At 44.9% G+C, this 15,196-nt stretch overlaps 1 protein-coding gene across 4 annotated transcripts in view; it reads right to left on the reverse strand.

Annotated features, from left to right (window-relative positions):
- Window positions 1-15,196, reverse strand: part of Eip74EF (Ecdysone-induced protein E74) — a 280,976-nt gene that overhangs the window by 180,832 nt on the left and 84,948 nt on the right. For 3 of the 4 annotated variants that reach the window (XM_065433127.2, XM_065433120.2, XM_065433128.2), the window contains 2 exons: window positions 5,932-6,026; window positions 1,302-1,436 (listed from right to left, as the gene is read on the reverse strand). In XM_065433127.2, the coding sequence (XP_065289199.1) occupies window positions 1,302-1,373 (72 nt within the window). In that variant the 5' untranslated portion in view covers window positions 1,374-1,436; window positions 5,932-6,026. Of the gene's footprint in view, window positions 1-1,301; window positions 1,437-5,931; window positions 6,027-6,257; window positions 6,400-15,196 lie in introns of those variants that run through there. The other variant, XM_065433133.2, reaches the window with a different exon arrangement.

A 15,196-nucleotide genomic window follows, 5' to 3' on the forward strand; every position in this document is an offset into this window, starting at 1 on the left:
AAAAGAATATTGTCACATAGGCTAGAGAAGAACTGGTGACATTTATTACGCTGCCCATATGCTATCTAGCTGCCTAGGTAACAGCTAGGTAGCTTATGGTAATTGTTTTTGTTAAAAAGCTGAAGAAGTGCACTATTCAATGCGGTCTAAACTTCCTTGTATGACTGACAAGATGGCATTGTCGTGTGTTTATGAAGTCTCTTGTTCCCTGGACAAGTTCCAATGAATATTCCGTAGACTGACCATGGGATGAATGTTACATTTGGTTGTTGGCCAGGGGTCATAAATTTGAGTGGTCACTTTCAGGGATGCCTTCAGTTTTATTGGCAACATCCATAGTAGCGCTTCAGTGGAGTGACAGCTATCCTACCCGTAGGCTACCCCTATAAAGGCACACATAATGTGATGGACTGAGAATGTGGTCCCTGAACTAGCATGCTGAAGAAAGACGGCTAGGTGCTTGCACTCGAACATGTCACTCAGGCATGGTACACCACTGTGCTATGGGGGTACATGCTCGAGACCTTAATGAGCTGGCAAAAGACACTCCACGAGAGCTTCACTGGGGACCACATCTGGGCAAGAGCATGTAGGTCACCATATGCATCGGTGCTAGTCATATGGATAGACTGTTGGATCTAGTTGGTTCATGATTACAAAGTTGAAGTGCACAAAAACAGGAAAAAGGGAGACACATGTAAGCATCTGCTGTGTGCAAAAGTAACAGACCTACCTTCTGATTTCTACTTCTACTGTTGCATCAGTTAGCAAAGAGGTTGTTGTCATCTCAACTTGAAGACATTTTTTCAGGCACCTAACTATGGCCCTATAGAAGAATTAACAGTAACCACTCTGTCGAGTGATGCCCAATCATGGTTTGGAAAATGCTAGGAAGGGGGTGTTTCTTCTGCACACGTGCATACTCATGCAACTCCAGTTGCCCTGTTTTCGTGCACTGCAATATTGTAGCTTATAGCAGGCTGGTGAACTTGTTAGGATTACAGACGTTAAAATAGTTTGCAGTTTAGTTATGTATCTGCTGTGTTTGTGCTGTACTCCTTAAATAAAACAAACAGGGGTACATTAATTCTTCAAGATAGATACCAGCAAACAGGAGGCCTCAAACGAGGTAAGATAGAAACCTACCCAGATAACTACCTACCAAAAAGTGCTTGGTAAGATGCAAAAAGAGCTTTGCATTAAATAAAAAAATAAGAAAAACATGGACACATGGTACAGTGATCATGTTGACAGCAAATATAGGGCCACACTGGGCAACACAAAGCAACGTGTATGGTTACCAGGCACGAGAGGTCGACCATCTTCCCATCAGTGTTGGGGCACCAGAGCAGGTCGTCCTCTATGAAAGGCATCGCAGGCGGCTCCTCCCAGGCAGCCACGATCACACGCTCTTGCTCCCCAGCACGCCAGCCACCCTGCGCCATTGGATAAATGAAGTGTTTGGAATGCTTGTAAAGAACAGCAGGAGCAATGCAGATGAAATAGGGCTATGGCTACATTCCACCGGTGTTTTTTCATAGTGAATCTGTGCTGCCTCATTGCACATGTGTGGCAATATGATTACATTGGCGACTTTGAATGAAATAAAATTTAGTTGAAAATTTGAGCTTGCGCTTGTCTCTGCCCTAATGTGCTTGTATCTTTTTTCTAAGCATTATGAACCAACAAACTCAACAAGTTTTACTGAGGACAATATTGTGGGCATAGCAACAAAGTTGTACTTGAGAAGGCGGTGTACTTTGAGAGGCGCTACTGCTGTTGCAGCTTGAGTTCAGAGCTGGAGAAATTACTGGTCTGCCAGTTTTCTCTCTCTTTTTTTTTAGAATGCCAATTTCTGCTAATTCTCAATAAAGAAAGCGATGGCCTAAGTTAAAATTCTGCTCCCAACAGTCAATAAAATTCGTATTTGTCTCGTGAATGCAATAAATTTCATTCAAGTCAATTCAGCAGATGTCTAATAAGAGCATTTCTGTGTTTCAAGAGTGCTTTAATGAAGACATCGAAGCTGGTCCTGAGCACGGAGTAAAATAGACCGGAGTGCCAACTCGCCTGATAAGGCGTTCCATGTAGCATCCAGTGCAAGTGTGACTTCATGATGAGGATCACTGATGGCACTCAGTTTAATTGCCCTCATCTGGAGCAGTGCTGGCAGCTTGTCTCGTGGTCAGGATAAGTCAGCTGTATGTTCGATCAACAGATTGCAAATGGAACTGTGTGTGCGCTTGCCGCTGTGATACGCTCGGCGCTCTGTGCACTTGTGTCATCCGCCGCCATGCTAGCGCACAGAACTACAAAAAAAAAACTCGGTGGAACATGTTGCCTGAAAAGTAATCTTGATCACCTTTCCTTAATAAATATAGCTTATTCATGAACCAAAGGAAGAGAAAAAGAGAGAAAGAAAGGCGCTGAGATTACGCACTAGAATTTTACTAGTAGTAAATGGTGGAAGATTCCTGGCAGCTTGTTCATGATTTGCAGTTTAAACAAACCCTTGACATTTAAAAACACGAAGCTGTTTTCTTACAAAAGAGAATACCATCATCTTGCTCTACTATCATCTATCTTACTCCATGCATGGAACTAATACTCACATAGAATTCAGCAAGAGAATATTTATTGCGCATTTGACATCATGAGTTGCTATAAGAGCACATTGTGTATGATTTTTTTTCTGTGTGTTCACCTCAAAGAATCATCCAAGCACAAAGCAATTCATTTTGATTTCAATGCATCAGGTTGCCATCATCCGATAACTTTTATGGCTAATGCTACTTCTCTGCTCATATGGTAGACTTTTTTCCTTCTTCACTTCCCTGCATGCCTTCCTGCAATAATGTTCACATTTCACCGATTTGCCGATAGCATCCATGGTGGGGTATTTTCCATTAGTATCTGGAAGCGAATAGCACATTGCGATAACATTGCATTTCACGAGGCGCCACGGCCAAGGAAGCTCGGTGTGCCTGACTCATTTTTTGCTGCTTATGAGGTTTTTGACATGATCAATTCATGACTTGACTGCAAGGCAGCGTGAAATTTTATTACCCGTACCCAGGGAAGAGATAAAAGGACAAGAGTGCCTCGTAAAGCGAAGGATAATAGAGGAGGCAAGCGGAGGTAGAGAGCACAGTGGAATGCTGGGTGCATATTACCACTTGGACACTAGTTGCCCACAGCAAATGCATTTGACGATAGGAAAGCTGGTGCTCTGAGCACCAGCTTTCTGGTGCTCAGATCGTCCTGAGCTAAAGCTTCCTCATAATGTAGAAATCATCTTTCACATGTCAGCTGACACATGCTGCAGGTTCTCCGGGTTTTAATAGTAAGCACCACTAGTTGAAATGAGCAGGCATCATTTTTATTTTGTTTTTGACAAAGCAATATTTAAATTTTAATCCAGTTAGTCTGTTATTTTAAGTGCAAAAACAATGATCAGATTATGAAGCCATTGCAGTTGGGATTGAACCTCGAATCTCGAGCTCAACAGTGCAACGCCATAGCTACTAAGCTACTGTGGAGGGTCATTAACGTTTGCCACCTTAACACACTCGTTGTGGTGGCACTTCTTGAGGCCCTAAGCAAACCAAGTGGAACAACTTACTTAGTCGTGATATGCATATAACTATGTATAGTACTCTTCTATCTACTGTCTGTCCTCACTGCCTGTCCTTCAGTCCAATTCCACCTCCCCTCTGCAGCCACAAAGCTAGTCATTGACAGGTCAGGTATGCAGTGGCAAGTGTCCCTCAATGGGAACATGCATATACATGCCAGGGAATCACCTGGTCTATAGTTGCCCTTCCTTCCTTACTTTGGAATAGTAAATGAAAGAAATTAAATTTTTTTCATTTGCACTAATTTTTGGCAAAAACCTAGCTTCAACACTGTTGGAAACACTTGCATTTTCACAAAAAGCATGCAGTCTATAAATTAATATTAATGCCACAAGAAGGGTAAAGCAAGCACTCGGTCAGGACATTCCTTCACATGCTCAACTCTGCATTCAGCCAAAAGAATGTACAGCGAGGTCAAGTTACTATGGACAATGTAATAAAAACAATATATCTATGGGATGATTTCAAAATAAAATGGTTAGCCATCTTCAAGACTATATAGCACACATATGCTGGTAAGTTTCAAAAGCATACAGCTGCTCACTGCAACACAGAGAAGCAACATTGTTTGCAGACTGATGAAGTGCTGCAAGAATGCAGTACATTGCGTAGTAGCATTGCATGACAGTAAGCTTTCGCTGAATTTGGACAATCATCCTCAATGGTTTCTGCTGGTTTTTTTTTTTTTTTTTTGCTGCCTCTGTAATGAAAATATTGAAACAAGCTTCAGCAAAACTCAAAAATGCATTGCTACTATCGTGTGCTGCTGGCCACTCAGACATGCAGCTTTGTAAAAGTAAGAGGTGAAGACAATGGAACAACAGAATAGATGTATCTATGTATTGACACTAAGGTAATATAACTGTGAGAGATCCTAGAGATCAAGTTTTCTTTTTTTTTCACGATAGCCACATGATCACAAAATATCTGGCATGTTTTTATAAATTTCGACCGTATAAGTATCAATGCTTGTGCTGATCTCGTGTTGTACATAACCTGCAGTGGCCATTGCACATCTGTAACAAGTTAATCATTTCACAGTGTAATTTCCTTTGTATATTCCATGTGTGTGCTCAAATATGAAAATGTGTTGCCAATATTGTCTTCTTTTTGTTCTTTGGTTTGATATTCTAAGATCGTTACTTTGTTTATTTGGAGACGCCTTTTCTGATAGTCAATTCATGCTTAAGGCTTTGAAATAATGTCGGCAGACACCGTAAATAAATTACGTAACAAAAACCTGTACTTTCTTCAAACATTACTTCAGCTCGTATATGCATTTTTCCACCTTTTTGAGAGCGAAAAAATAAAAAAACGTGGTTGTATATTACTACTTGAATATAACACGTGGATACTGGCTCTAAATATAAATTTTCTTTCACTTATTGGCTCTCAAGCGGCGTTATTCCAAACGCGACCCGGAAGCCCTACTTCTCGCTTCACCACCTAGCCGGATTCAGCTTCTTTGCAAGACACGCACGTTTTGCAGTGAAGAAAGCCTAGTTGTATTCCGGGACTAGCATGCATACGTCAGTAACGGTTACGTATTCATCAAACGACGTCCCACGAGTGCGCAAAATGGGAACATTTCGTTCTCTTTGAAATAATGGTACGCACTGAGAGCGCTCATAAATAGATTGGACAATTAATAAACACTGTTAGAGAGGATTGCTAGACATAACTCATTTTACCGCAAATGGATAAGCGTAGCAAGGCTGAAACACTGTTTTTGATATGTATCCAAGAACACGAAAAAAAAAAAAAAAGGAAGATCAGTGTCATTCCAATACCCCACTTTTGTGTGTCAGCCGCGAAGCGAAACGGCGCGGGAGACGGATATGATGATCGCCATCAGGGCCTGTGCAGTGAGGAGGACTCGCTCAAATCGCCGGCGTGTTTACAAGTGCCGGGTGTGCGGACGCACGTGGCCTTCAAACTACGCGCGCGGCCAGCAGAAGCCTTCATGTATCGCGACCGTGAAAGGACACGGTGCTCACAGATAGGCTCTATAAGAACGCCGAGCGATTTCGCTGACTAGCAGGAAAGGGCCCGTGATCACTTCGGCTAAGGTTATGCAATCGCTTACCGCGAAGGAGCGGGAGGGAAAAGAGGGAACGGCACGCGGCGTTAGGAAAGGTCGCGGTCGATTCCGTCAACACGATTTCAACACACCGCGCCCATGGCCGGGTGCGCGCGTTCGCGCCATGCATCGATCCCCGGTGGCTGCACGTCCCGATAAGGACGGCGCTCATCATCCGCTGGGCCTGCGGAAGCAAACGCTCGTGCATCCACATACCCGCTACGAGCTCGCCGCCGTTCAGACGCAGTCGGTCGTCAGCAGTATGTCCCACCACCTCGGAATACTGCCATCACAAACCGAAGAGGTGTCGGCTGCGAAAACAGAAAAAAAAAAGAGGAACAAATCGCTTCAGTTTCAATGAGCATATATCATTAGCGAGTTCGACGACAAGGACAGGCAAACACAGGGACGCTCGGGTGGTAGAACACCCGAATGCCATTCATAAAAAACGCGGACACGACGTAGTGCGGGAATATTTCGATGTCGAAACAGCGCGCGAGAGAGCCGAGCCCCGCGGTGCGATATAGCGGTGCGCGCCTTACCACGAGCCATCGTCGGTGTACGGAAAGCTTTGGAGCCGGAGACACGCGTTGACACGGCACATTTGCAAGCGCGGCAGAAAGCCATCGTTAAAGGGCGCCGGGTGATGGGCAGAGACGCGGCCCTGCCACAAGTGTCTGCGGGCGCGTCGACGCTGCAGCCGCCGCCAGCTGATCTTCGAGGAGATGGAAAGGCAGCCTCCATGCCTTGCCGCGCTTCCTGCCTCGCGGAAGCGGACATAGAGGCCCGCCGCTTGTTGTTTCAGCGCTGGTTGTTTTGGTCGCGCAGCCACCTGGCGGCAGTGCGGCAAAGCTAGCCTCCTCAGTGGCGCGAGCTTCGATTCGTGGAGCGATTGACAAATCAGCGTCCACTAGTAGCCGCGTTAGAAACAGTGTGGCAAGGCCAGTGGGTCAGTGTGGCCGTGGCCTACGGGCGTTGCGGAATGGCATCTGGATAGCGCAGCAAAGCACGGACACAAAAAGAAACGAAGAGAAGCGTTTCTTCTTTTGTCTGTGTTTTGCTGCGTTATCCAGATCCAGGCATTGTGGGAATCAGTGGACTGGGAGCGTCCTTAATATAGTGTCAGTTGTGTTACTGTATAGTGTTAATTAGCGAATTACGTCGTAGTGCTTATTGTGTTAATACTAAATGTTAACGCATCTCGCATTAACACAATAAGGGCTATGAAATGATTCGTTAATTAAATCGGTTAACAGTGTACAGTCACACAATTGACGCTATATATACATATATATATATATATATATATATATATATATATATATATATATATATATATATATATATATATATATATATATATCTGCATAAGTGTAGATATTAAGTTACGTTAGCTAGATTGATTGATTTAAAACTCTATTATTCCACCGAACTGGGGTGCCCGCCTCTTAACCTACACGCAGGTAGTGGGGAAGGACGAAGCAGTCCCCGCGCGTAGAAAAAAGTAAGTCTTAACGGCCTTTGCGGCCAGGCGGTTTGCTCGATGTTGGTTGTCTTCAGCCTCGCTCTGGAGCAAGGCTCCCATTTCTTTACATTATGTAAATGCTATGTTGATCTCATGCATGTGATGACATTACTTGCGCTGAAGCAATACACAAGAATGAATTAGGTTGACTTTATTGATCGATGCGCATGTCTCATGCCAGGAATCGAACGCGTACAGTACTCGATGTAGAAACCAGTGGTCATCAGCCCCTTAGTCCGCATTTACGATGCGTTACATTTTCACCGACGATTACGACACTCGCTAATGCGAAATTTGAGCGCAGCTCTGTTCTGTGTTTTCATGCATCGCAATATACTGGCTCGCGCGCGGACAACCTGTACCGTGCGGCAGACTGCAAACAGAGCGAAGTGTGGCGCGACTGCATCGCTAATCGGGAGATCGCAAGAGGCAGCGCGTGGGTGACGCGTGGGCTAGGGTGCCTCGATGCCAGCGGCGGCGCTGGCATCGAGGCACCCTAGCGTGGGCGCGATTCACAGGAGCAGCCGCAGACAGACCTCCGCTCATGCAGCGCTTTGTTTTCATACAGGGTATCGGTGGATGCGCTTGCCGCATGTCATCGGTGAGTAGGGCGACGGCGCGCTACTCCGGCGCCATCGCCTCCTTTCAGTCGTCGCCGCAGAGCCCGTCTTGCGTGGCACTACACTTTTCCTCTCACACTTTTCCCATGCCCTCCTCCTCCGCTTTCCGCCTCATGGTTCCGCTTCACCCTTTCCCCCCGCTTTCCTCCTCGCTCTCTCTTCGCTGTCGCCGTATTTCATTCCCAGCTGCGCTCCGCATCCGCTCTTTCATCCCCCGCTTTGCTCGATCCCTCGGTTACGCCGAGGGAAGCCGACGCTAAACGCAGGAACGGGCGCCGCTCGAAAAAAAAAAAAAGAGAGAAATAAAGACGCATTTAAGCCTGCGTGCAGACCTTTAGCGTAATTGCAACAGGACGCGGCCGATGTCACAGGATGTATCAGGGTTACATCCTGTGACATCGTTACCGAAAAAAAAAACGTATTGACGAAAAACGCGCCCTCTATTAGAGATTTCTTTCTTTTTAACCTCTATACTCAAACACTCCGTGCGTTGTGGCCACAAGGGCGGTAATAATGAACTACAAAAGAAAGCCGCGGGAGTCGTGAATAAAGCTTTTACAGGCTGTTATCAAATTCCAATACAAAACCAATACATAATGAAATGCCATCTAAATCGATAGTTATCGGCTTCAAATCCGCAACATAGACTGTTCGGCATACAGTCGCTGTACTGATATAGCCAGCAGGCCGTATACTGCAACCGTTGTCGCCTTGCTCTAGCCGCGATATTGCTGCGAATGTCTTGTAGCGCGGGGGACTCGCATCCTCAGCTATAGCTCCCTGCTCGTTGCGACGAGAAGAAACCGTTGAAGTCTTTAGCAGTTAACGTTTGCGCGAGATCACAACGCAGCGGCGAACACAACTCGTGGGGAAAGCACTCTATGCACAAGCGTCGGCGCCTATCAATCTTTGCTCGTTCCCTCTCTCCTTTGCATACGCAGGTTTGCGTTCACTTGTAGACACATAGACAAGTCGCTTTTCCTCCTTATAGCCTGTTTATGCAGCATTTTCACGGCGTAAGAACCTGCGCCACGTGATCTATATATACGCACACAGCACGGGTGCTCGACAGATCCATCCGCGCTTCCCTCTGCACATTCACTGAAGTACATTTCGAACACGAACGTAATAATAATAATAATAATAATAATAATAATAATAATAATAATAATAATAATAATAATAATAATAATAATAATAATAACAGAGAACACTGTCTGGTGGGGCCCTTCCACCTGAACGGCATCTGCGCATCTAAGGCCCAACTCGCAAACCTTTCTGTTCGCAAAAGCTCTTGGCCAATGAGTGGCCGCCTTCACTAATGATATGTCCAGCATCAGGAGTGGCTAGAATTTTCGCTTACGAACAATCCCAGCGTAAGAGCATTCTGTGAATACGGGCCCAGGAGCCAAATTTCCTAAGCTTTTTATTCGTAAGAGCTGCTTGTGATTGGTAGCCCGTCTTCGCTAATGATATATGTCCAGCATCAGGATTGCCTTTAGAACATGCTCTTTCGAACAGTTCTTAAGCAGTAAGAATGTGTGCGCGCGTGTGTGTGCGTGTGAACACTGGCCCAGGACCCGTACATCAACAAACCCTATTGCGCAGGAATTATTCGCAAGATAAGGTTTTAGCCAATCCTGATGGAGAGAATATTATTAGCGAAGGCGGGTGGCCAATGGCAAAGAACGCTTTTGCGAATGAAAATCATCGTGAATTCGGCCCCGCAAGATGGCATAATAATATAGTAGCAATGTGGCTCATGTAAATTCGGCTAGAAAATCAAACAGGTAGCGCATAACGATTACCCTAGGCAATTCTCAGAAATCACGCGAATGTTACCAGTAAAAATTACATATTAGGCAAATGCTATTGTGACACGCGCCTATGATAACGCAAATGTGTTACCACTAAAATTACGAAATGCATATAAAGAAACAGCACGATCAAAGCTATGTACATTCTCAAGAACTGAATGCACTGCGAGCTGTCTCGAAAAAAAGCTGTATAGAAGGCATTTCCATAGTTGAAATATTATTTATGTGTTAAGTCTTGTTTAAACATGTCTTTACGATTACGCTTTCTAACAAGCTACTCAACACGTTTTGTTATTTGAATGATTTATTGTCTGATACCTTAGCGTCTGCTGCTTCTGTAGCGTTAATGTTGGTTGCCTCTGCAAATAAAGTGCCTCAGAAAATACGAGGAATCGCATAAAGGACCAGTTCACTACAGACATGGCTTTATTTAGGTGTGTTCTTTGAATAATTGAAAAGGAAAAGAAAAGGCATTAAAAAAAGCTCTTGAGGCTCTGGTGCTCAGTTCTACGTACCCTTCTATGCGCGTTTGCAATGTTGCGGAGAAACATTTGTCATGCGTCATCGTTGCCACCGACGTGGCCACATAATTTCTTTCTGGAGAAAACAAGGTTCGGAAGATGGGGGAGATGGGTGGAGTTTCGAGTCGGGGGCCGAATTTTGGCAAAAATTTTCGTTCGTGTAAGGGTCTTTTGCCATTGGTCAGCCACCTTCGTTTATAATATGCCCAGCATCACAATTGCCTAAAATTTTCTCAAACGAAAATTCTGTAAAACGTAAAAGCGTGTTGTGAATACGGGTCCTGAGTCAGAATGAACTTGCGGCTAAGTCTGATTGTGGTAGGTCTTCACCAATCAGCGGCCTTCCTCCTCGCCGTCATTAAAGCCTTTTCGTTTTCATCACGACAAAAAAAAAAAAAAAAATCGTGGGGCCGCAACAATCATATGGGGACGGATTACCAGCCAAGCTGTTTAGGCTGCATACCTGGTCTGCATACATTATGAAATCATTGATTTTTTTTAAAATAACGCACCACACTGCGCCGACACAAGCGCTGCCGGGGTCACCGCACCTGCTTCCATGCATCTGCCGCAACCGCTGCCGCAGCCGCGCCGGCACCTCCGACGTGCGTGACGTTATGACCACCGAAGCGCATAGGCAACGTGGACAGGCGCTGTCGCCACACTGTTTCCCCCTCTCATTATTCTTCAAACAGGATTTAAAACAAATAAAGCGCCTGAAGGCCAACTTGCTACACTAAGTGCACTTTCTAATGTATACATAGTGTCTCTCTTACAACGCCGAATTCATGTGGTTCTGTTCGGACCCAAGATATTGAACTTATTCTTGGAGTTTAGCGGAGTGCTTGAAGCCTGCTTCACCCCTGCGGCGGGTCCGGCACGGTATTTCACTGTCTCCGGGATCGGCCCACGTATTCTCGTCCACTCGCTGTGATAAACGAGTAAGCCAGCCAGCTAGGGTACCCCCGCCTCCCTCCCGGAGCGCATGCCCTGTATTGCACCATCTCCGAGATCGGCGCACAGATTCCTGTCGCCTATGCGGACGTAAGACAACCAGGAGTGGCTAGGATCGTGTGCCTGGCATTTCACTTTCTCCGGGATTGGCGCACACATTCCCGTCGCCCATACAGACGTAAGCCGGCCAGGGTGCCCCCGCTGGGAACACATGCGGGGGTTGCATGCAGAGGCCAGAGGTAAGCAGCTTCGCTATAAATATGTTCGCAAAAGGCCGGTTTCACTTCCCGTGTTCAGGCTACACTTGACATGCCAGTCGCAAGCAAGTGTTTAAACGCGCATGTTTCCTGCCAGCGTTGAGCACGGCTGGGAACACCAAAATGTAGGCATAAGTTACCAGGCGTATAAGTCAGCCTTCCGCTTTATATATATATATATATATATATATATATATATATATATATATATATATATATATATATATAAAAGGTAGGAAGAATAATAATAAAGCTTTGTTGATCGCACGTGTTCCTGTAATGTCAGATATGGCTTGATTTACGCTTGTACATGCGCTTCCCTCATAAACAGCTTATATTTAGTACAGGGTAACTTTATCTGCGGCATCGGGTGCAGATGGTAGTAGAGCTTGCTTGCTGCTGCTCCAGCTCACGTCTGAATGGACTCCAAAAAACACAGCTCCTAACAAGAATACACTACATATACAGTGTCTAAAGAAAGTGTGCAATCATAACCAGTGCAGCCCTTAAAGTCGGGAGTGGGAGGGGATCTCCATTTCTTCAGGAGGGGCTCGTCCTCTCCCCCCCCCCCTCCCCCTCGTCAGGTCAACTGTAGCATTGCGGTCACCATTCATTCAACAAGCGCTGGAAATGATTTTCTTACTAGTAGTATCCGGTGCGAGGCAATTCGAACTCTTTAATTTTTCGATTAATAATTTAATCGCGATGAATCGGTTGATGTGGCATGAACAAAAACAGGAAAGCAGGAGGCACTGCACGTGACGGTCACCAGCCTTGTTCGACTAAGATTCTTGACGTAGCGTATTGTCTCATGAGCCACCTGAGCGTGAAGCCACCTGCTCGGGCAGCCTAAGGAAACCAAGGTTCACCTTAGCTCCTTTAGGCTACCAGTTAATTTTCATTCGTTTAGTTGTGCGTCATGAATGATGCGTTATACCAAAGACGCGTGCATTTTGTCCACTTTTGTAGATAAGTAGGTGTGAAACCATAAAACAAATTGTTGTAGTGTCTGAAAGTGTAAATGAAGCAAGGCATCTACTGTTCTGCGTAATTGCAGCTAGAATTACGTGCTTTGAGTTCACACATCTTCAACCTTTTACATCCCGAATCAGTTATGAAAAAAAAAAAAAAAAACGTGCCCAAACTGCCAATTTTTTCTAAGATCTTGAATGATTGGCAGACTAAGTAAATGTCCGAAATACACCCAGAATAATATATTTACTTGAAGCACACCCATAAAAATGTGTTTCAATCTAGAGGAGAAAGTTCGCTTCACGATACTGCTTGAAGTTGGCTTTTCCAGCGTCAATAACGTAAACAAAAAGTGAACGTCCCAAACACAATTCTGAGGCCTGCGAGAGTTTGTGACGAAACCGACGTGTACTGCCACGTAGAATCACATTTAGTCATGTAGGACGACCCTTCAGTCCGGCGGAGGGCCTCCGTCGGAGTGAAGGTAGGAGCTCGGCCGAACCGTTAGTAAAATCCTGGTATTTTTCCTCCGTGTTTATCATGTCTGACCTGTTTCGCTACCGGATCTTGTGAATCAATATATATATATATATATATATATATATATATATATATATATATATATATATATATATATATATATATATATATATATATATATATATATAGTGAGCCGAAAGATGTATATCCGTTGCCTCGAATCGATGATGCGTTAGATTCATTACGAGACGCGGAGTATTTCTCTAGCCGTGATATACGCTCCAATTACTGGCAGATCCCCATGCACGAAGTCGACAAAGATCTAGCGATCATCTGATCTAGCGCAATAATTGCTTCGAGAATATTGGCTCGGATGAAAACGGCACTGTCAAATTCCCACAATGGCCGCCACAGCGGACCTTTTGTTACCGGGGTCGTCGTATCATACGCGTCACCACGTCTTGCAATGCATCCAAAGCATATAGCAACCTCTCTTTCTTCTCGCGCAACTTACAGAGCCTCGTCATACGTTCTGCAGCCATCAGTCCAGCATCATTAGGCGGACTGTGGCACAGACGACCATGACAAAGCGTGCACATCGTCATCTTGGTGGCACTCCTATCCCGCAGCGAGCGCAGAAACATGCTTGCAACACATAATAATGTGCTTCTTCGATAGCTGCACCAGAGAAAGTTTTCCGCTCGCTGAGGCCGCCATCGCGCCACTGAGCAACGCTGAGCAGATTTAATCGATGCCGAGTTACTAAGGACTGCCCCGATAGCGTCTCGTCCGGACCGAAAATAGAATGCCACGGGGGTAGCAATTAGCACTCTCCTTCCGCGAAGCGCAATGGGAGTTGAATTAATCTGGGAGTCGGCTGAAACTTTCGACAGTATATGGATAAGCACTCAGTAACAGCGCTTCCTGGCGCTTGGCCAAGGCGCGCACTTCGATGATATATTGGAGGAAGGTCTCTCAATACCCACTCCTATCGTCTGCGTCTGCAAGACTACAAGTACGCTTCGATCCCCCGCAAAAAGAAAGAAAGAAAGAAAGAAAGAAAGAAAGAAAGAAAGAAAGAAAGAAAGAAAGAAAGAAAGTGTTCTTCGCGACGGATTCTCTGGATAGATAGGTGCAGTGAAACAGCTATAGGTGAAAGACGTTGGTTGGATGTACGAGACTTGGAAAGACTTGGAAAGAGCAAGTGTCTAGCACGTGCTGGTCTTTCTAGGCGAAATCTGTATGGGTGAGGCTGCACGTAACAGCTAGGTAATGAAACATGTGCACCATCATTAAGGCGCTTGAGCATACACTCAAGCTTTCAAACTAAAAGGCTCGCAAAAGTTAGCAAATCTCGTCTTTGTATTCCGGAGAGAAGAGCAGCCATATTCGATAACATTAAAGTTAAATTTTTTTAGAACTTCGAAAAAAGTCGACACCTTGGCTTATCACGCGCTATGGAAACCAACTGTTTCGTGCGTACGGCTTCTGCACTCATGTGCCGCTCCCCATTTGTACTGGACAACATCGTCAGGGCAAGCACAAGCATAAAGTGCACATCTGCTCTACATATAATTTATAAGAATTATGCACAGGCGCAACTGGCCTAATAGTTAAGATTTAAAACGTAAAAAAAAATGCACATGAACGGGACGACACGGAAAAGGACACGGCTTTAATGACCACGTGTCAACAAGCCAACAACAAGCTCTCCCGAGACTGAGAGTTCAGACACATGTGAAATGCATGAATGCTTTTATGAGACAACTGCCGAACCGAGTTGAATGAAATGTGTTGCATTTGAGATATAGAGCTACGTCTTAGCAACTGGCTGAAGACGCCGCCATGGCCGAAGGGCTCCTGGCTGCCGCCTGAAGGGGGAAGAAGACAGAAGCGGATCTCCTACCTCTTCCCCTTCCCTTGACCCCATCCCGCGCAAACAATAAAGCTCTCCCTCTCTCTCTCTCTTTTAACAACTATAGGAAGCAGTTTCAAGTTAATATCTCGTAGGATTTACAAAAATTGTCGAAAATTACTAAGTTAAATATAGTATTAATAAGATCAAAAACACGAAGTTTATAATATCCGCAACATTGAGTAAAAAAATAAAGCAGATATCGTCATCCTGTAAACTGCATCTCTTAGAGCATCTCAGGAAGGCAGTAGAGACATATGAATTTACAGCTCACATGAAGTTGTTGCAATGTTTGCAAGCGTTCTGTAAAACATCCATTCACCAATTAGTGGCATATCTCTGAGCGGTGTATAATACACAAATCCTGTCCGCTTTAGACTTATAGTTGGGTACGTACAGTTTACAGAATTGTGATACAGT

The sequence above is a fragment of the Dermacentor albipictus genome, chromosome 3, assembly GCF_038994185.2.
Source record: "Dermacentor albipictus isolate Rhodes 1998 colony chromosome 3, USDA_Dalb.pri_finalv2, whole genome shotgun sequence".
Classification (NCBI taxonomy): Eukaryota; Metazoa; Arthropoda; class Arachnida; order Ixodida; family Ixodidae; genus Dermacentor; species Dermacentor albipictus.